Source organism: Otolemur garnettii, unplaced genomic scaffold (genome assembly GCF_000181295.1).
Source record: "Otolemur garnettii isolate 467f Iridium unplaced genomic scaffold, OtoGar3 scaffold00011, whole genome shotgun sequence".
Taxonomy (NCBI): Eukaryota; Metazoa; Chordata; class Mammalia; order Primates; family Galagidae; genus Otolemur; species Otolemur garnettii.
The window spans coordinates 9,655,619-9,676,349 of NW_003852406.1; the positions used below are offsets into that span (position 1 = coordinate 9,655,619).

Here is a 20,731-nt window from a genome sequence, read left to right on the forward strand (position 1 = left end):
ATTGTTGTTTGGTGGGCCCGGGCTGGGGATTTGAACCCGCCACCTTAGGTGTATGTGGCTGGCGCCTTAGCCACTTGAGCCACAGGCGCCGAGCCAAAATGTCATGTTCTAACACTAACACCTATTGTTGAGTAAAGTTGATGTAATATTAAACATTTTACAAAGTGATTTTTATATATATTCTCATCTTACTAATACAACTCTGGAGATAGTGGATATAATCCTAGATTTAACATAAAAGTTAAGGCTCAGCTGGGCATGATGGCTCACTTGATACCTCACATGATGCCTCAATCCTAGCATTTTGAGGGCCTGAGGCCAAAGATTACTTGAGGGCAGGAGTTCAAGACCAGCAGGGTAATAATCTCTACAAAATTTTTTTTAATTACCCAGGCATGTTGTCTCATATTTGTAGTCCCAGCTACTCAGAGCCTGAGACAGGAAGATCACATAAGCCCAGAAGTTTGAGATTGCAGTGAACAATGATGATAGCACTGCACTCTAGCCCCAGCAGCGGAGCAAGAGCCTGTCTCAAAATAGAGGGGGTGCTCACAAAGGACACATTTATAGAGTCAGTAGATGGTTTACCCAGAATAAAGTTTAAAATTTCTGGCTCTAATTTCAATATTTATTTATATATTAATTTTTTCTATGCCCCACTTTTTTTTTTAATTGAGGCAAAATTAACTATATTAAAGTATACAATTTAGTGGCATGCGTCCCCAGTACTGTACATCACTTTAGAAGGAAACCCTGTTACTTATTAACCATTCAAGGCCCCTCCATACTTTTTTTAGCTTCCTTCTTTTATGTCTTAAACATAGCCTAACCAGGCCAGTCTATTTTGCATTGGTGTTTATAGTAAGTTTCTGGTGTTCTCTGATACCTTATCCAATCTATGTTTAAATGTCAGAATTTATGGTGTTTCCTACCAAAGATCCCTTATACAAGAAAATTAAAGTTTATAAAGTATGTTAGCCTTAAAGGTACACCAGCTTTTAAAATAAATGTAGTCCACCAAATGAAAGTATGTCAAAGTTATGCTTTACAGAAATACTTGTTGACGCTTCCAGTTCCTATGTCTACCTTCTGTTAAACCTTTGTTGGTGAAATATTCCTACCCTTTAGGTTTAGGGTATGCTTATGGGAATAAAAGGACACAATGAGGAGTCATCACACTTAGCATAGAAAAACTCTGATTCCATGTGTCCACTTCTCAGTATCATGGATGATTTAGTATGTGTGCTGTTAAAATCGGCCCAGATGACTTAGACAAGTACACTTTTTGCTGTTAAATAAATGATAAATTGCAAATGCATTTCTCCATCTCCACTCTTGTTTTCTATCTAATGAGTTAGGGTAGGAACATTCATTTGAGTCTAGATGTGTCAGTGTCACTCTAGAAAAATATCTTATTAGTATGCTATGTGTAAATACTGTGACAAAAGGCACTAACATGTGCCAGTATACTATTACTTAAAGTTCAGGAGAAAAAAATACTGCAATAATCAGAAAAGGAGGGATAAGTTTTATGAAAATCCAGACTTACAATTCAAATTTATTATAAATTAAAATGTGGGTCATTTTCGTTTTAATTATGATAAATACTTTTGATTGTCTCTTCCATGCCAGGAATGGTGCTATATATATACACTACATCTTTACAAAAACTCCATGAGGTTGTAATTCTAACCTCACATTACATTTTTTTTTTTTTTTTTTTTGAGACAGAGCCTCAAGCTGTCCCCCTGGGTAGAGTGCCGTGGCATTACAGCTCACAGCAACCTCCAACTCCTGGGCTCAAGCGAGTCTCCTGCCTCCGCCTCCCAAGTAGCTGGGACCACAGGCGCCCGCCACAACGCCCGCCTATTTTTTGGTTGCAGCCGTCATTGTTGTTTGGCGGGTCCGGGCTGGGGATTCGAACCCGCCACCTTAGGTGTACGTGGCTGGCGCCTTAGCCTGTTGAGCTATAGGCGCCAAGCCTTAACCTCACATTACAAATGAGCACCTGAGATCCAGGGAAGCTAAGGAACATAGCCAAAGCTGAGTAGATATGTGCTGGTTCTCTTGATATTCAGGGATGCCCACCTGTGTGAATAACAGTGGGTTTTTACTGTATTCTTCATTGTTACTTCTTAGTCTTAACCACTCTTTCTTGGCATTACAATTGCTGATAAATCTCAGAATTTAAAAGGACTTCAGAGATCATCTACAGACACCAACCTCAGCATCTTCTCAAACTATTTAGATGCTTTAGGAAATTAACATTGTGCAGAATAGTATGTAATGGCCCAATTTATAAGCATTTTGCCCCACATCTAATAATAATGGCTAAAATTTGTTAAGTGTCATGCTCTGTTTGCTACTGCCCTGAGCTGCTTTTGTGTATTATCACAATGTATGAAATACACAAAAAGATATATTATCCCCTTTCTGTGGAGAAGGTAACTAAAGCTCAAAGAGGTTTAATAGCTTGCCCTTGCTCACCCAGCTGCTGTATGATGGAGCTGAAATTTGAATCCAGCCAGTTTGTTCTCCTAACTGTTACATATTGCAGCCTCTCAAAAGTAAACTGTGAATCCCAGGCTCAAGAGTTTGCATCAGGCATTTTGTATGTAATTGCATAGTGATAGTTAACAATGAGATTCAAAGTAAAAATTCCATTCACAAAGTAGGGGAAAACTGGCCTAAACTAAGTAGCAACATCTGCTGATAGTGACTCCAAAATAGAGTGATTGGCTCCTAACTGATAGGGGCAGTTAAATTGACTGTGTTGACATAGAGTGCAGCTTTTTTGTTTTGTTTTGTTTTCATTTGAGATGGGTTCTTGCTCTGTTGCCCAGGCTGGAGTACGGTGGTGTGATCATAGTTCAGCTCCGATCTCCTGTACTCCAGAGATCCTTCTGCCTCAGCCCCACCCACCCCCACTTCCAACCCCTGAGTTGAGTAGCTAAGGATTAGAGGTGTGATTTACTATACCTACCCCTATATAGGGGGCAGGGGCAGAGGAGGGACAGAATCTCACTATGTCACCTCCAGTAGAGTGCTGTAGTGTCACAGCTCACAGCAACCTCAAACTTTTGGGCTTAAGCAGTTCTCTTACCTCAGCTCCCAAATAGTTGGGGCTACAGATGCTCACCACAACACCTGGCTATATTTTGTTGCAGTTGTCATTGTTTAGCTGGCCTGGGCTGGATTCGAACCCACCAGCTCCGGTGTATGTGGCTAGCGTCGTGACCACTGTGCTACGGACACCGAGCCTGAGTTTTTTATTTTTGTAGACACAAGGTCTTGCTATATTGTCTAAGCTGGTCTCAAACTTCTAGCCTCAAATAATCCTCTCACCTTAGCCTCACAAAGCACTGTTATTACAGGTCTGAGTTACTGTGTTCAGCCTAGAGTGTGGAATTTGCTCTGGGGTGCTGTATTAGTTGTAAATTTAGGTTTTACAGATATAGACTGTGCCAAATGTTTAGGGACTTCTGTTTTTTTGTTTATTTGTTTATTAAATGATAGCTGTATACATGGGGTACAGTGTGGTGTTTTCATATACAATTTGAAATATTTTCATCAAACTGGTTAACATAGACTTTATGTCAATTTTCTTAGTTACTGTGTTAAGATGTTTATACTCTACTTTTAGAAAGACTCACTTGTACCCTTGTAAGACAAACCATAGAGGACTTCTGTTTTAAGAAAATTTAGGCTGCCTCTTAGAGTAGGTACATAGATGCTAATGAATACTTATCCTTCAGTTTACTGTATAAAATGTTTCCACATGCTACTTTATAAAGTTGCTTTTTAGCTTTGTCACCTCCTGGGATATTCACTATACAAAATTACCAGCCCAAATTTAAAAGGGTTAGCTGTATGTTTGTATTGTGTAGTATCATTTATGACCTAGGAAAATATAGTTAGACCTTGGATTCCATCCACATCCACGGGATTCAACCAACGATGAATAGCAAAATTTTTTAAAACCTGAAGGTTGCTTCTGTGCTATATACATACAGACTTTTTTTCTTGTCCAATATAGTACAGCAATTATTAACATGACATTTATACTGTGTTAGCTATTATAAGTAATCTAGAAATGATTTAAAGTGTATGTAGAATATATAGCTTATATACAAACCCTACATCATTTTATTTCAGGGACTTGAATGTCATGGATTTTGATATCCTCAGAGCATCCTGGAACCAATCCCCCATGGATACATAGGCACAACTTGTACTATGCTTGTTTAATTCTCTCATTTTTACAGTTTTCAAAAATATACTTCACATAAGTCTGCTCATGTGTTCTCTGTTCTAGTAGTGAACCCTGTGAAAATTTTGAATTTGATCCATTATTTAAAATTGGAAGCCTGTATTTATCACTTTATTATACAATAAAGGTGTGAACATGCCCATATTTAATAGTTTATGTGGCATATCTATATATTATAGCCTTATTTTTCATTCCTTAAATTTTATTTCAAATATTTTCCATAATAAGTCATAGCACACCATTGGCTATTAATTTTTTAAATAGGCTTTATACCTAATTCTCAGTATGATGCAGAAACTAAATGTATATCTGTATCTCTTTAAGGAAACTTTTTTTTTTCTTCTATACTAAATGTATATCTGTATCTCTTTAAGGAAACTTTCTTGCATGGGGTAAAGTGCCTTGGCATCAGCCTAGTTCACAGCAACCCCAAACTCCTGGGCTCAAACGATCCTATGGCCTCAACCTCCCTAGTAGCTCAGACTACAGATGCCCACCATAACGCCCAGCTAAATTTTCTATTTTTGGTAGAAATGGGATCTTGCTCTTGTTTTCGTTGGTCTCAAACTTGCAAACTCAAGGGATCCTCCCGCCTCAGCCTCCCAGAGTACTGGGATAACAGGAGTGAGCCACTGCATTGTTTTTGTTGTTGTTGTTGTTGTTTTTTATTGAGACAGAGTCCCTCTCTGTCATCCAGGTGAGAGTGCAGTATGATCATCACAACTCATTGCAACCTCAAAATCCTGGACTCAAGTGATCCTCTTGCTTTAGCCTCCTGAGTAGCTGAGAATACAAGAACATGCCACCACACCCAGCTAATTTTTGTATATTTTGTAGCGATAGGGTCTTGCTCAGACTGGTCTTGAATGCCTGCTCTCAAATGATTCTCCTGCCTTGGCTTCTGGGATTACAGGCACGAGCTACCTTACCTTGCCCAGCAAAGAATCATATTATGTACATGACCTGTTGCACCCAAGTGCTCATCTGCAAATGAAACTGAAATAAATGATATAAAGTCCCTACTATAGTCCCAGGCACATAACAGGTTAAGAAATGTTAATTCCTTTCCCTTATTAAAGCATACTTTATAGGTTTATTGTTTTCAGTCTTGTTTTTGTTTACTGTCCTCTTCTCAAATGTATGGGATACATATTTTCAGAATGTATCACATTTTTAGCTATTTTGCACTAGAACCAATTAAAAGGAATGAAGCCCCCACTCTTATATTTCCCTGCTTACTCCCAATTTTAGAAAACAAGAAAGACACTAGGAGAAAAATTATCTCCTATTCATTTGAAGTCTGATTTTTCTTACTGTAATACGCTGATGAAATATTGCTTTTTATGTGCAGATCCTTTGCAAGCGAAGAAAGTCAGAAAGGTGCCTCCTGGTTTGCCTTCTTCTGTGAGTACCCTTTTTGTTACTTGATGATAAACTGATTTCAAATTTCAGTATTCCTTGCCAAAAGAGTGCATTCGACTGGAGCCAGTGGGCATACTTTACACAATCATTGTTCACTGCTGAACAAAATCATTGATTGAGATAAGTCTGCATTTAATATTAGGTTTTTAGATTTCTCTGCAGTGATTTGTAGCTAACTCATATGTTCTTATGCCATGTCCCTGTCATTTGAATTTCCCTCTTGGGAAGACGACTAGGCCGATAGCTGTCAAAGATGATCTCCTGTACAGGTCTTTTGATGTTTAATTAGTCATTATGTTGCTGAACAGGAGGACAGACAGAGATTAATAGTTGAAAATCTTAGAAATTTACATTTGTAATAATCCCAGTGGAGCTAAAGACATTAAGATTCGGAGGACACGTTTGGCTCAGCTTGCCTCAGTGGGACTGAGGTTGTTAATATGCATAAATCACCAAGTCAGATGCTCGTTGTGAAGCCCTGGTGGATTTTAAAGCCTTCATTAAGCCTTTCCTAACTTCAACCTAGCATCAGGAAAGCTTTCAAGCAACTAGTTTGTTGATCCCTCTTTGCTCAAAAAATGTATCCTTTGAGAATAAAGGGCTTTCATGAAGGAGGCTGGAAAGGTTTGGTGGAACAATCATTAATGGCCTTGATAATCTAATACTATAAGGGTGTTTGTTCTGTTAAATATGCTTTATTCTTTAAAAGAGTAAAAGTATTTTGTAAGTGAACCCACATCATAAATCCACCTACAATTTTAAAATCTCTAGTGCAAGGAAGGAAGATGTTTTTATTCCTCTCCCTTTCCTTAGAACAAATAGGGAGTGAGGCTGTTGGATCGAGGCCCTGTGCCTTGTCGGGTACATCTCTTTTGTTGTGCAAATGGATGTTGGGCTTTTATTTGGCAGTACTTAACACATGGGCGCAGGTGCTGCCAGATGAGTCACAGCTCATCGAAGTATAGACTGAATGGAATATCCGGCTTGGCAAGTAGTAATCTAGAAAGAGCAGCATAGGTCTGAGCTTTTTATTTTTTTATTAAGGATAAAGTACAGATATCATCTTTTTGGTTGCTTGCCTGCCTTCTTTTCTGTGTTCTTCCTGCCTTCTCTGTCGTGTGATACATGAAAAGTCAAATTTGAAATCCTCTTTGAAACTCTGTTCCAGATGGATCTCGGTTTTATGCTGTCTAGGGCAGCTGTGCTCTGAACCTGCAGCCTACCTGGAAGGTTGGATTGCAGCTGCAGGCATTCTTAAAAGCTTTTGCTTGCATAAGCACTTGGACCCACTAGAGGCTGAATAGCTGCTTGATAAACAAAATGAACACAGTGCCTCAAATCATTATTCCAGAAGACAGGAATTTTTTTCAGCAGCAGCTAAAAATAGTTGGGCAATTTACATTTTAACAGTTGTGTGCTGTGCAGGGGTAGGTGTTTCAACAATATAACATTAATACTGACAGAACTACTAAAACATATAACAGTGTAATTTTCTTGTAATTTATTACTGTAATTCTATGAGAGTAAAAAAAGTTAAATTACCTTTTAATATTTAGTGAAACTATATAGATTTTTAAAAAACCAAATTAGTAAATGAAAAATTCATCACATTTCTTCTCAACCTGACATTCATTGTAAAAACCAGGATATTTTCAGTGTTCCACAGTTCTTTTCTTTTTAAAGAAAAGGGGCAAATTGGACAGAACAGCCTGGAAAGAGAACAGACACCAGGGGCCACCAGTGCTCCTTACATTCTAATTATAGCAGTACTCACTACTTGGAAGTAGTTCGCTTCATGGGCTCAGGTGTCTGAGACAAGCCACAGGAAGGGAATGCCACTGGACTTTGATGAAACCTTGATTTCTTTATGAACCATTAGTATATTTCATAAGGCAAGCTTATTTACATATATTATTTTACTGGCTACCTTAGTACACATTGAATCTTATTAAGGATATTCATTAAAGTACATTTTAAATTAAATGCTTATGCTGAAACCTCTGATTTGTAAAAGAGAAAATTTTTAAACTTCAAAAACAGATACTATGATAAATAATGGCTAAATAAGTTTTGAAAATTCTGTGGTTATGCCATATATCTTCTTAGTAGCTAAGACAAATAGGAAATTTAAAGTTGTGGTTTTCTGTTTGAATGCTTTTATTGAAAAAATACGTAAATTGATAAATAATGTCAGAATAACTTCTGAAAACTCTATGGTTATGCCATATACCTTCTCAGTATCTAAGACAAATAGGAATTTAAAGTTGTGATTTTCTATTTAAATGTTTTTATTGAAAAATGTGTCAATTGTAGACTTCTAACATGCAAATTATTTTTAAAATTGTGTATAAAAATGAAAATATACGTATTTTATTTCATGATAATAGGAATATTGTACTTCCCAAGCAAAACTAGAAATTTGACATTGACATTCAGATTTCAGCAGTTTGCTGCTTGTCTACTCTGTTTTTAATCATTTATAAACTATATGTTACTTTTACTAAGAAACAGGAAAAGAACTAAGTTAGCATAATACTGCAGAAAACAATAGGCAGAATTACTTTACATGCAAAGCATTGATAATCTGTATAATTTGACTATCAAATACTGGTTAAAGGACTTTTTTTGTGTAAGCCATGATTTCTATTTGGGTATAACATATATGCCAGCTTCTCTGTTCCTCTCAGTAGAACTAAATAGTAACTTCTGTTTATGAATGAAGATCTAATTAAGGTTTGTTGAATATTATTAGAGCAGCATGGTCAGTAATGTTAAAGAAACAGTCTACCCAAACCTGTCTGGCTTGGCTACTGATAGGTATTATAACCTTAGACTAGTCAGTCAGCTCTTTAGAAGTTTTAAGTGAGAAATCTGAAGTTTTTTTCATGTCTAAAATGCTATGTGTTTATGGTTTTTAAAACTGATATTCTCTATCAGGCACAGTAGCTCACACCTATAATTCTAGCCCTCTGGGAGGCCAAAATGGTAGATTGCTTGAGCTCAAGAGTTCAAGACCAGTGTGAGCAAGAGTCAGACCCCATCTCTACTAAAAATAGAAAATTAGCCAGGCATTGTGGTGGGCACCCATAGTCCTAGCTACTCAGGAGGTTGAGGCATGAGGATCACTTGAGCCCAAAGAGTTTGAGGTTGCTGTAAGCTATAATGATGCCATGCCATAGCACTCAATCCAGGGCAACAGAGGACTCTCTCTCAAAAAAAAAAAAAAAATTATAAGTTCAGTTAATAACCAGAAAGCATAGTGAACATAGTTTTCTTTCTCCTGATGAAGAAATGGTGTTTTTAAGCACATGAAATTTTCTACTTCTCCAGAGAGATTGAAAGATTGGACAAAGTGAACTTTTGTAGCAACAACAGTGTAATAATGCATGGACATCGGAAATTCAAATATACAAACACCATCATTACCTTCAATGAACTAATTATATTGCAGTGAAGCAAGTAATGGTATATATCAAGTCCTCTGGTAACACAGGGTAGACAGAACTAACCCTACTAATGGCTTCAGGAGGAGTTGACCTTTAAACTGTATCTACAATGAAGAGTAGCAGCAGGGAGAATGGACCAGGCAGGGAAAAGGCATGGAAATATGGGATTACAAATACATGTTCAGGCCATATCTAATAGTAAGAGTAACAGTACAGTATTACTATGTTCTATACCAGATGCAACCTTTATAATTTTCCTATGGCAGACCCACACTCCCAACTCCAGAGGAAGATTGAGGGGAGAACACTTAAGATTAGTCCAGATATGAAAAGGGATAAGTTATCTTAGCAGTCCACCCGGGTGAAAGCCTAGGTATCCCAGCCAGTAGGTTCTAGAAGGTATTTACACTTGTGAAGGTTACCTGGGACTTTGCAGGGTGTTTTACTCTCCTTTGAGGATTCTTGAACCTCCTCTCTCTCCTCCGTTCACTAACCACCAGCTCTAGTCTTTGCATGTGCACCAGCTGTTCTTCATCTGTATCAGGTTTTTACTAAGATACAAAGTTTGAGAGGATTGGGGGATAGTTTTTCGCCCTAATAATTGGGGGGGGGGGCATTTATGCTGTGTATTTTAGGATCCTTTATAACCTCAGTGTCCCTCTATTAATAGTACAGGACTTGATGTGTGAGAAATTGTGTTAACCATTACGCACCTTACCCTCATCTTTAATCTTTGCCACACAACTCTGTATTAAACAACTAATATTCCCTGCTTAAAAATGCAAAGATTGAAGGCTGGCATGGTGGCTCTCAGCTATAATCCTAGCACTTTGGGAGGCTCAGTTAAGGCCAGGAAATTGAGGTTGCAGTGAATCATGATGATGACACTGCACTCTAACCTAGGCAGTAGAGTGAGGCCTTATCTCAAGAATAAAAAAAAGGAGAGATTAAGATTCAGAGACATAAGTAACTTGTCCTAACTTGCCCCAAAAGTACACATAGAGACAAGATTACATCTTAATTTAATATCATAGATTAGATTACACCTGCAGTCCTAACACTTTGAGAGGTTGAGGCACAAAGGATTACTTGAGTTTAGGATCGAAGCCGTTCTGAGCAAAAGCAAGACCCTGTCTATACGAAAAATTGAGAAGTTAACTGGGCATGGTGGCACATGGGTCTTGTCCCAGCAGTTCAGGAGCTTGAGGTGAGAGGATCGTTTGAGCCCAGGAGTTTGAGGTTACAGTGGACTATGATGACACCACTGCACTATAACTGGAGTGACATGGGGGGGGGGGAGTTATATATCTTGATTTATTTGTAAAATATATTGCTTAGCATATTAAATTTAAAACATAGTTTATTCTGTCAGTTATGTTTTTCCTGATCAAATGTATTTTTACTTGGCTTTGTTGTTTAAAGACCTGCCACCCAGTGCTCACCTAATGTGCACAATGGTGGGGCATACAGCACACCCTGGGTAAAGGGTTCAACTACAACTTTACCTTGGAAGTGAAAACAATGTAGCCTAAACATTTGCACCTTCATCTAGAAAAAGAAGAAAAAGACCTGCCACCAACTTAAAAGGTGATGTAGTATTAGAAAAGCACAGACTTCCCAGGCAAGCATATAAGGGGTTTTATTTAGCTGCTTCTCATTTGTAACCTTGGAGAAGTTACTTTTGATTCTTTGGACCTTAAGTTTCTACTTGTGAAAGGAGATGATAATGCTTATCTCAAATTCTTATTTTAAGAGCAGTAAGTGCCTACTTACAGTAGATACTTAGTAAATGCCGCTTTTTTATTCTATTTAGTTCCGACCATTATGGTTTGAAATTTTTTTTTAATTTACCAATTTTGACAAAAAATGTTTAAAAACATGAAAAAGAGTAAAATATAGTGAAAAAAGATTATCATGTTACCTATACTTGTCATCTGTAATGTAAGTAGCTGGTAAATAGTGCGTGGTGAATTTAAGTATGAAGGTGTGTGTGATCAGGTTACATTGTTTGCATTTGTACGGTCAAGTGCCAGTTTCAGTTGAGTCCTTCACCAGGAAGTATGACCTCTACATTGTACCTGTTAAGTGTAAACTTCAACCCCTTCCCTTCCCTCCTTCTTGAGTTTAATTAGGTTTTCCTCTCCTATGATCCTGTAGTTATCTACTAGTTTTAGTGCATGGTAAATCATAGCTGCTACTGTTGTTCAAAAAACATTCATTTGTAGAAAAAGGACCTACAAAAGGAAGGAAAGGTTGTTGAACCAAACTCTACTGTCTGGTGGTCATTCTAATTATTGTCTTCTGAGCTCTCAAGAGTGTGTTTTTATTCCCCTTTATTTTTATCATTGGTTGAACATCTTTATGGCCCTCTAAAGCATTTCTCAAATGGAGAGGTTTGCCTGTTCTTTATTTCTTAACTTGGTGTTAGTACTTCCAAACATAGATGATTTTCTTTTATATGCCACAGAAAATACAGAAATCTGAAACAGGTAAGAAGCAAGGTTTTATCTGGGAAGTCTTTTCCAGAAAGTAAACACCTAGACAAATTTCAGAATGCCTTCCTAGATCCAAATGCCCAAAGTTGTATTCTTGTTCAGTAGCACTTGAAATACCTTTTCACCATGAAATGTTAACTCTGCATCAAAATGGTACTTTATTAGCTTTGAATATAGCTGATTTATAGTCTCAAACATAAGGTGATAACACAGTTATTGTTTCTTAATCCAATGTCATGCTATTCCTTGTCCTCTCTTTTTAAGTATGTATGTATACACCCACAAAAGCCAATACTATAATTCCTTGGTTAAACTCTCAAGGTGTAATTTACCACTCCATTAAGGAAAAAGACTTTTTTTTCTAAGCCTCTACCTCACCCCACTCATAAGGGAACTGCATTCTTCTAAGATGAATGAAAGCAGCTTAGACTCTATATACTTTTTCTGTCTGCTTTGATGCAGACAAGTACAGAGTTCACTGGCCTTTGAATTGATAATTAACTGTAGTTTAGAGATTTCTGCTTGCATTTCTCCCAAAATTTTTATAGGATTTCATTTTATTGGAAATGGCTTTTTTTAATTAATGTGAAATTTGAGTCGTTTTTAGCATTAAATTTGAAGATTTAGGGGCACCATTTTAGATTATTACAGATATCCTGAGATATTCTCAAAGCATAAAGACCATCAGAGCATGTCTAATACTCTAGCAGTTTCATGTAAGTACTAAGTAGAATAAGTAGGAATATTAAATAGAAAACTGAGAATATTAAATCCTTAGGGTATTTAAACTGAAAGGTTTTGTTTGTTTGTTTGTTTGTTTGTTTGCTTGGGTTTTTTGAGACAGAGTCTCATTATGTCACCCTCGGTAGAGTGCCATGGCGTCACAGCTCATAGTAACCTCAAACTATTGGGCTTAAGTAATTCTCTTGCCACAGCCTCCCAAGTAGCTGGGACTATAGGCACCTGCCACAACACCCAGCTATTTAAGTAGGAAAGAAATGCCAAATTGAACTTCTAGTGCTGGTAGAAATGAATAACCTATGATTTTAAAAGATTGGTATCTGAACCAATAGGAAAAAGGTTAAGGGGTAGAACTATAGCCTCCAGTTCATCCATGAAAGTAGCAAAATGCAAAAATAAAATATTCTGAAACCCAAAATAATAGATATGTTTACAGGTAATTATCTAAGGCCTTTAAGACCAGCAAAAATCTAAAGATTCTGGAAAAAATAGTATTTAACATATTATACCAACTTTAGCTGAAGTTAATGCATAAACTCTATAGTTACTGCATATGAGTTGGAATATGAGTTGGAAAGTATTAGCTTACTTTCTTTGGCAAACAGCATAGAGCACATACAATCCTGCGTCTTTTAGAATGGTTGAGAGTTTCTGATTTCGTTATATAAGCTGGCTCTATTTGAAGGCTGCTGCAATACAAAATTTCCAAAGTGGTCAATTCATTCTCTGACCTTACAGGTAAGACTGGCAGAAAAATCTTAGTATATAAGGGAGGGTAGTTCTGTAATCCTTCCAAATGTATATTTAGTTTGGTCATTGAATGAAAGATTTTCTTTGTACCTTAATAAGAAATGGCCACTGTTTATGCTGACAGTAAGCACTATTCAGAACAGTGTCAAAATTGTATCATTGTAAATAATGGCCTTTAATCCATAATTCTAAAATGTTCATTTTTGTGAGGAGCTAGTAATGTCTTTGATCTGATTTAAAGTTAAGAAGCAGAAAGAAAAGGAACTAGTGAATGAGTCCTCTGAATCCAGTTGTTTATCCTGATAGGGTTGTACAACGACAGTGCGCCACAGTGATATTTGTTATTTCCTGACTTCTCTACTTCTTTTAAAAGAAAAATGTACCTAAATTTCATTCCGGCTTTTAAGGCTTATTGAACTATTCAGCTGCTTGTGTTTTAGGTATTTGAGACTTCATAAACCAGAATGAGGAACATGCTGTGTGTGTGTGTGTCTGTGTGTGGTGTGTCATTTGTATGCTTTTAAATTCTGTAAATGTAGAGTTTAAGGCCACTGTCAACATTAGTAGAACCATTAACCATTTTTTTGTCTTAATTTTTACCTAATATGATTAAGAATTATTTTTCCAGGTATTAGTAGATTAAGATATTCAGAATTTTATCCCTGAGGATATTTGAGGCTTTGATTTCATTCTAAATCAGGGAAAGCATTTACATCCTAAGTAATTTGTTGATGAAATTTGCCATCATTAATACTCCCTTTATTTTTTTAAATTATTCTTTATTAAATCATAACTTTGTACATTGATGCATTTATGAGGTTCAGGGTACTGCTTTGATATACAATGTGAAATGCTTACATCAAACTAAGTAACACATCCATCACAATTATACTCATTTCTTAATAGTTTTAAAATATACCATTGCATCATGCACATTAGGTGAGGTCCCCCCAAATACCCTCCCTCCTTCCATATGCCCCCTCCCCTGCCCCTCTCTCTCCTCTTCCCTTCTACTTTCTGGACTATAGTTATGTTTTGCCATTCATGTGAGTGTGTAGGTGGTTATATATTGATTTCATAGTAGTATTGAATACAAAGTGGTTTTGATTTGCATTTCTCTGATGAGTAAGGATAATAAGCATTTTTTCATGTGTTTGTAGGCCATGCACCTGTCTTCCTCAGAGAAGTATCTGTTGAAGTCTGTTGCCCACATAGAAGTGGGATTAATTATTCTTTTCTTATTGATTAGTTTGAGTTCTCTGTATATTCTAGTTATCAGACCATTGTTGGGAGCATAACCTGCAAAAATCTTCTCCCATTCTGCAGGTTGTCTGTTTGCTTTACTTACTGTGCTATTGGCTGTGCAAAAGCTTTTTAGTTTGATCAGATCCCAGTAATGTGGTTTTTGGTGTTGCTTCAATTGCCCAGGGGATCCTTCTCATAAAGTATTCTCTCAGGCCAATTTCTTCAAGGGTTTTTCATATACTCTCTGCTAGTATTTTTATAGTTTCATGTCTTAAGTTCAAATCTTTTATCCAGTGAGAATCAATTTTTGTTAATGGTGAAAGGTGAGTGTTCAGTTTTAGTCTTCTATAGGTTGCCAGCCAGTTCACCCAGCACCATTTGTTAAATAGGGAAAACTCTCTTTATTTAACCAATAATGATTTTACTTTGAAAAATTATTTGTGGGGCTTGGCGCCTGTGGCTCAAGCGGCTAAGGTGCCAGCCACATACACCTAAGGTGGCCGGTTTGAATCCAGCCTGGGCCCGCCAAACAACAATGACGGCTACTACCAAAAAATAGTTGGGTTTTGTGGCGGGCGCCTGTGGTCCCAGCTACTTGGAAGGCTGAGGCAGGAGACTCGCTTGAGCCCAGGAGTTGGAGGTTGCTGTGAGCTGTGATGCCACAGCACTCTACCCAGGGGAACAGCTTGAGGCGCTGTCTCAAAAAAAATTATTTGTAGTAATTGTGTAATATTATAAGGACATAATGCATGCCATATAGATACATTCATGGTTAACCTTTTATGCATTTTCAAAACACTATAAGTCCCAAGATGGTTTCTGATTTTTCCCTTTTTATATTCCTTGAATATATTTCAAAGAAATTTTAAAATATTGTCCAAAGTTTTTGTCTTTTTATTAACTGCATTTGTTTTAAAATGTGCCAACGTTTTATTGGTTTTCAAAATCATTTTTTGTAGGATTTGCTAGAACCTACTTACCTCTTTGGACCAGGCCCAGGGGCTCATGCCTCTTACCTTAGCACTCTGGGAGGCCAAGGCAAAAGCATTGTTTGAGGTCAGGAATTAGAGACCAGCCCAAGCAACAGCAAGACCCTGTCTCTGCAAAAAGTAAAAAAATTAACCAGACATGGTAGCAGGTTTCTATAGTCCTAGCTACCCAGGAAGCTGAGGCAGGAAGATTGCTTTACCCTAGGAATTTGCAGTGAGCTATGATGATATCATTACACTCTAGCCTGAGGGACAGAGAATGCCTCTGCCTCAAAAAACAAATAAATGGGAGACACCTGTGGCTCAGTGAGTAGGGTGCCAGCCCCATATACTGAGGGTGGTGGGTTCAAACCTAGCCCCAGCCAAACTGCAACAAAAAAATAGCCGGGCATTGTGGCGGACACCTGTAGTCCCAGCTACTCTGGAGGCTGAGGCAAGAGAATCGCCTAAGCCCAGGGGTTGGGGGTTGCTGTGAGCTGTGTGACACCATGGCATTCTACCCAGGGTGATAAAGTAAAACTCTGTCTCTAAAAATAAATAAATAAATAAACAAAAAATAAACAGTTTTAAAAAACAGTACAGTATGGAAATTCCTCAGAGAAGTAAATATAAAAAGAAACAAATTCAGTCCAGCAATCCTCCTAGCACTCTGGGAGGCCAAGGTGAGTGGATCGCTTGAGCTCAGGAGTTCAAGACCAGCCTGAGCAAGAGTGAGACCCTGTCTCTAAAAATAGCTGGGCATTGTGGGGGGGGTGCCTAAAGTCCCAGCTACTTGGGAGGCTGAGACAAGAGAATCTCTTGATTCCCAAGGGTTTGAGGTTGCCATGAGTTATGACGCCATGGCGCTCTGCCGAGGGTAACACAGTGAGACTCTGTGTCTCAGAAAAAAAAAAAATTCAGCAATCCCATTATTGGGTGTATCCTATCCAAAGATTATCGCAGCACAGTTCACAATTGCAAAGATGTGGAATCAACTTATGTGCCCATCAATTCAAAAGCAGGTAAAGAAAATATGGTATATAAAGTTGCACAATTAAGTATGCAAACTCATCCTAGAAGTGCTACATACCTCGTTGCTAAACATCCTTCAAAATACCACTTTTGAAGTACTCCCCTTGACATCTGGTGAACATAGTCAAAGCAGTGAGGTACGTAGCATGTTTTCTAGGTGAGTTTGTGAACTTAATTATCAGACCTCATGCAACAACCCTGATGTCCATTCCAGAGAAGTAGTTCCAAAATTGCTTGGAACAGAGAACTGGGCACTGGCCTCAGTACATAGCTTCCCAGGGGGAGTACTTTGAAGGTGACTGTACTGATATTTAGCAATGAGGAACACAGCACTTTTTTTAGAGTAAGTTCTCAAACTTAATTATCTGACCTGTGTATATTCATATGTGTGTGTGTGTGTGTGTGTATGTGTGTGTTATACACATAATGTGTATCTATATAGCTGGGAGTATGACTCAGCCATAACAGGGAATGATATAATGTCTTTTGCAGCAACTTGAATAGAACTGGAGACCATTATCCTAAGTGAAGTATCTCAGGAATGAAAACACAAACACCTCATGTACTAATAGTTGGGAGCTAAACAATGCACACAAAAAAGTGTAAAGGACATTGGAAACCAAGAAGGGGGACATGGTGAGGGATAAAAACTTACCTGTAGAATACAACAAATGCTTTTCTGGTGACAGGCACATTAATCCCCTGACTTAAGCATTACACTGACAAGGTATTCATGTAACAAAGACTTTAGCATCACTTTAATATTCTGGAATTTATTTATTTATTTATTTTTATCTTTTTTGAGACAGAGTCTCACTCTGTGTCTCTGAGTAGAGTGCCGTGGCATCATTATAGCTCATAGGAACCTCAGACTCCTGGATTCAAGCTCCCAAGTAACCAAGACTACAGGCATGTGCCATCAGACCTGGCTATATTTTGGAATTTTAAAAAAAACTTGGCATTATTTGAAATCAAAAGTTATTGGTATCTTTTCCAACATTACCAGAGATATTTTAAATTTTCAAAAATCACCAATTTGAATGAGAACTAAAAAGTCTTTGCTATCAGAGTGGGTTCTACCTAGTAGAGAAAAATATGAATCCTTTCTTTTAAACTCAAAATAGGGGATTAAATTATGAATAAAATATGGAACCTGTCTTAAAGATGCTTGTAGTGAAAAGGTAACTTATAATTTTGGAAAATAACTTTTTTCTGAAAAGCCAAGGCAGGAGGATGGCTTGAAGCCAGGAATTTGAGGTTGCAGTGAAATGTGATGAAGCCACTGTACTATAAACAGGGTAACAGAGTAAGACTCTGCCTTAAAAAGAAAAGAAAGAAAGAGGCTCTGCACCTGTAGCTAAAGCAGCTAAGGCGCCAGTCACATACACCCAGCTGGCAGGTTCGAATCCAGCCCCAGCCTGCCAAACAACAATGACAACTACAACCAAAAAACAGCCGGGCATTGTGGTGGGCACCTGTAGCCCCAGCTACTTGGGAGGCTAAGGCAAAAGAATGGCTTGAGCCCAAGAGTTGGAGGTTGCTGTGAGCTGTAATGCCATGGCACTCTACCAGTGTGACAGCTTGAAGCTCTATGTCTCAAAAAAAAAAAAAGAAAAGAAAAGAAAACTTTTTAATATTTTATGTCGAGTAGTGTTGTCCTCCCAGAGGTAATATTCAGGAAATGGTTTTTAAATTAATGGGACAAAATAAAGATAGCAAAGGTATTGTTTTATATATCTATAATGTATTTTTTATCACCTGTTAATAACTTTATACTGTAAGCTGTACTTTCCAACTTCTTCCTATGATTGTTCATGCCATCAAAAAATGTTAACTTGCTTTCTTTATATAAGAATCTGAATTGTTTGTCCTGTTTTCCCCGTTAATTACGGGGTCAGTTTCTAATTATACCCCACAATAAGAGTATTTTTGAAAAAAAAAAAAACTGGAAAATTACAGCTAATTCAGTCATCAGGATATTACATTGTTTTAGGATTGACTTAATTAAAAATATTAGGGCTATGATCTTCACAAGATAGAGACGTATGGAAGAATCACAATACAGGAAACCGTTTTCTTTTTCCTTTTTTTTTTTTTTTTTTTGAGACAGAGTCTCACTTTGTACCCCTGGGTAGAATGCTGTAGTATCATAGCTCACAGTAACCTCAATTTGGGGCTTAACCAATCCTCTTGCCTCAGCCTCCCAAGTAGCTGGGACTATAGGTGCCCACCACAATGCCCAGCTATTTTTAGAGAGGGGGGTCTCACTTTTATTCAGGCTGGTCTCAAACTCCTGAGCTCAGGCAATCCACTCTCCTTGGCCTCCCAGAGTGCTAGGATTACAGCCATGGGCCACCACTCCTGGCCTAGGAAACCCTTTTCTAAAGGAAAAATATTGTTTGCCTTACAGAATTCAAAACAGTGCTGATCTTCTCATACTAAATTTCCCATACAGAATTTTTCTTCAAGAATCTAATCATTTGTCATCACCTGTGTTGCTGTCGCCTTTGTCCAGGCCACTTTTATCTCTTTCTTGACTTATGACAACAGCTTTCCAACTTGTCTCCTAGTTTTGTTTTTCTTTTTTAACACAAAAAGTTTTTTTTTGAGACAGAATCTCAAGCTGTCGCCCTGGGTAGAGTGCTGGGGCGTCATAGCTCACAGCAACCTAAGACTCTTGGGCTTAACAATTCTCTTGCCTCAGCCTCCCAAGTAGCTGGGACAACAGGCACCCGCCACAAAATGTGGCTATCTTTGGTTGTCACTGTTGTTTGACGGGCCCAGGCTGGATTCCAGCCCGCCAGCTCCAATGTATGTGTCTGGCTCCCTAGCCGCAGAGCTACAGGCACTGAGCCACAAGAAAATCCTTTTAAATCTTAAGTCAGATCATATAATTTCTCTGCTTAAAATTTTCCAGTAGTTTTCTTTATCATTGTAAAATCAGACTTTAAAATGGTTTGCATGACTCTTCATGTTCTGTCCCATGCTGCCTCTCAGACTTTACCTTCTACTGGTGTGTTTCTCCCTCACTCTCCAGCCACACTGTCCTCTTTATTGCTACTCCTACCTCAGGCCTTTGCACTTACTGTTCTCTCTGTTGGAACACAGTTTCCTTAGTATCAATACAGCCAGTTCTCTCTTTGATCATCTATCACTTTATCAATGAGGATCTTTGTCCTTTGTGACCATCTGTATAAAATGGTAACATGCCCATAGCACCCTCTGATTCTTTCCTGTTGTACTTTTTCTCTAGAGTATTTGTTGATAATATCATCTGATATAACCTAATTTGTTTTCCCTGTCACCCACGAGCAATTTGATAAAACTTTTTTAGGGATTTTATTTGCATCTTTTATTGCTGTATCTATAGCACTGAGGTACAAAATAGAAGGTGCTTAGTTAACTATTTGTTGACCATATGAACAAAACTCAAATGATTAGCAGTGCAGCCGCAGCTCTTCTTTCTCTTTGAACTGTGCTTGCTTGACTCAGAGAAGACATAGGCTACATACAGGAGAATGTGAATTATCTTCAGGAGCAGGAAAACTACACATACACTTTAACCCATTATATAGGGTGGCCATAAAGTTCATGTGCAAAGATAACTTTTGAATTGCATACCAACTTTATGGATACTATATTATAAAAACATTTAACATGCTTTTATAAGCACAAGCACAGCATCTTTATTACAGAATAGTGCAGAAACCACAGCCCACTTGCTAAAATGATCTCTCATATTGGCTCAACTCTCTTTTACTCCCTAACATTGTAACAGCTATCTCTGTAGAGGTTTACATGTTTATTTGAAGTACATGGCCACAAAACTTAAATCTTTTATTTGCCTTTTTTTTTTTTTAAAGACAAAATCTCAACCCTATTTAGAGTGCCTCTGAGTATCATTAGAGCTCCCTGCAACCTAAAACTGTTTGGCTCAAGCAATCCTCTTACCTCAGCCTCTGGAGTAGCTGGGACTACAGGCACATGCCAGTACACCCAGCAAGTTTTATCTATTTATTTATTTTTAGTAGAGATAGGGGTCTCATTCCTGTGCAGGCTTGTCTTGAACTCCTGAGCTCAAACAATCCCATCCACCCCAGCTTCCCATAATGCTAGGATTACAGGCATGAGCCGCCATGCCCACCCTTATTTTATTTTACAAATGATACCATATTCACATAAAATATCTGAAATTGCACATTATTGAGATACCAAAATTCTTTATGTTTTTTTGTAGAGACAGAATCTCACTTTATTGCCCTTGGTAGAGTGTCTTGGCATCACACAGCTTACAGCAACCTCCAACTCCTGGGCTTAGGGGATTCTCTTGCCTCAGCCTCCTAAGTAGCTGGGACTACAGGC

The 20,731-nt window shown here is 37.9% G+C and overlaps 1 protein-coding gene across 1 annotated transcript in view; it reads left to right on the forward strand.

Annotated features, from left to right (window-relative positions):
- Positions 1–20,731, forward strand: part of TCF12 (transcription factor 12) — a 353,758-nt gene that overhangs the window by 265,399 nt on the left and 67,628 nt on the right. Inside the window, exon 8 of the mRNA XM_012801793.2 lies at positions 5,622–5,674. Within this exon, the coding sequence (XP_012657247.1) occupies positions 5,622–5,674 (53 nt within the window). The remainder of the gene's footprint in view (positions 1–5,621; positions 5,675–20,731) is intronic.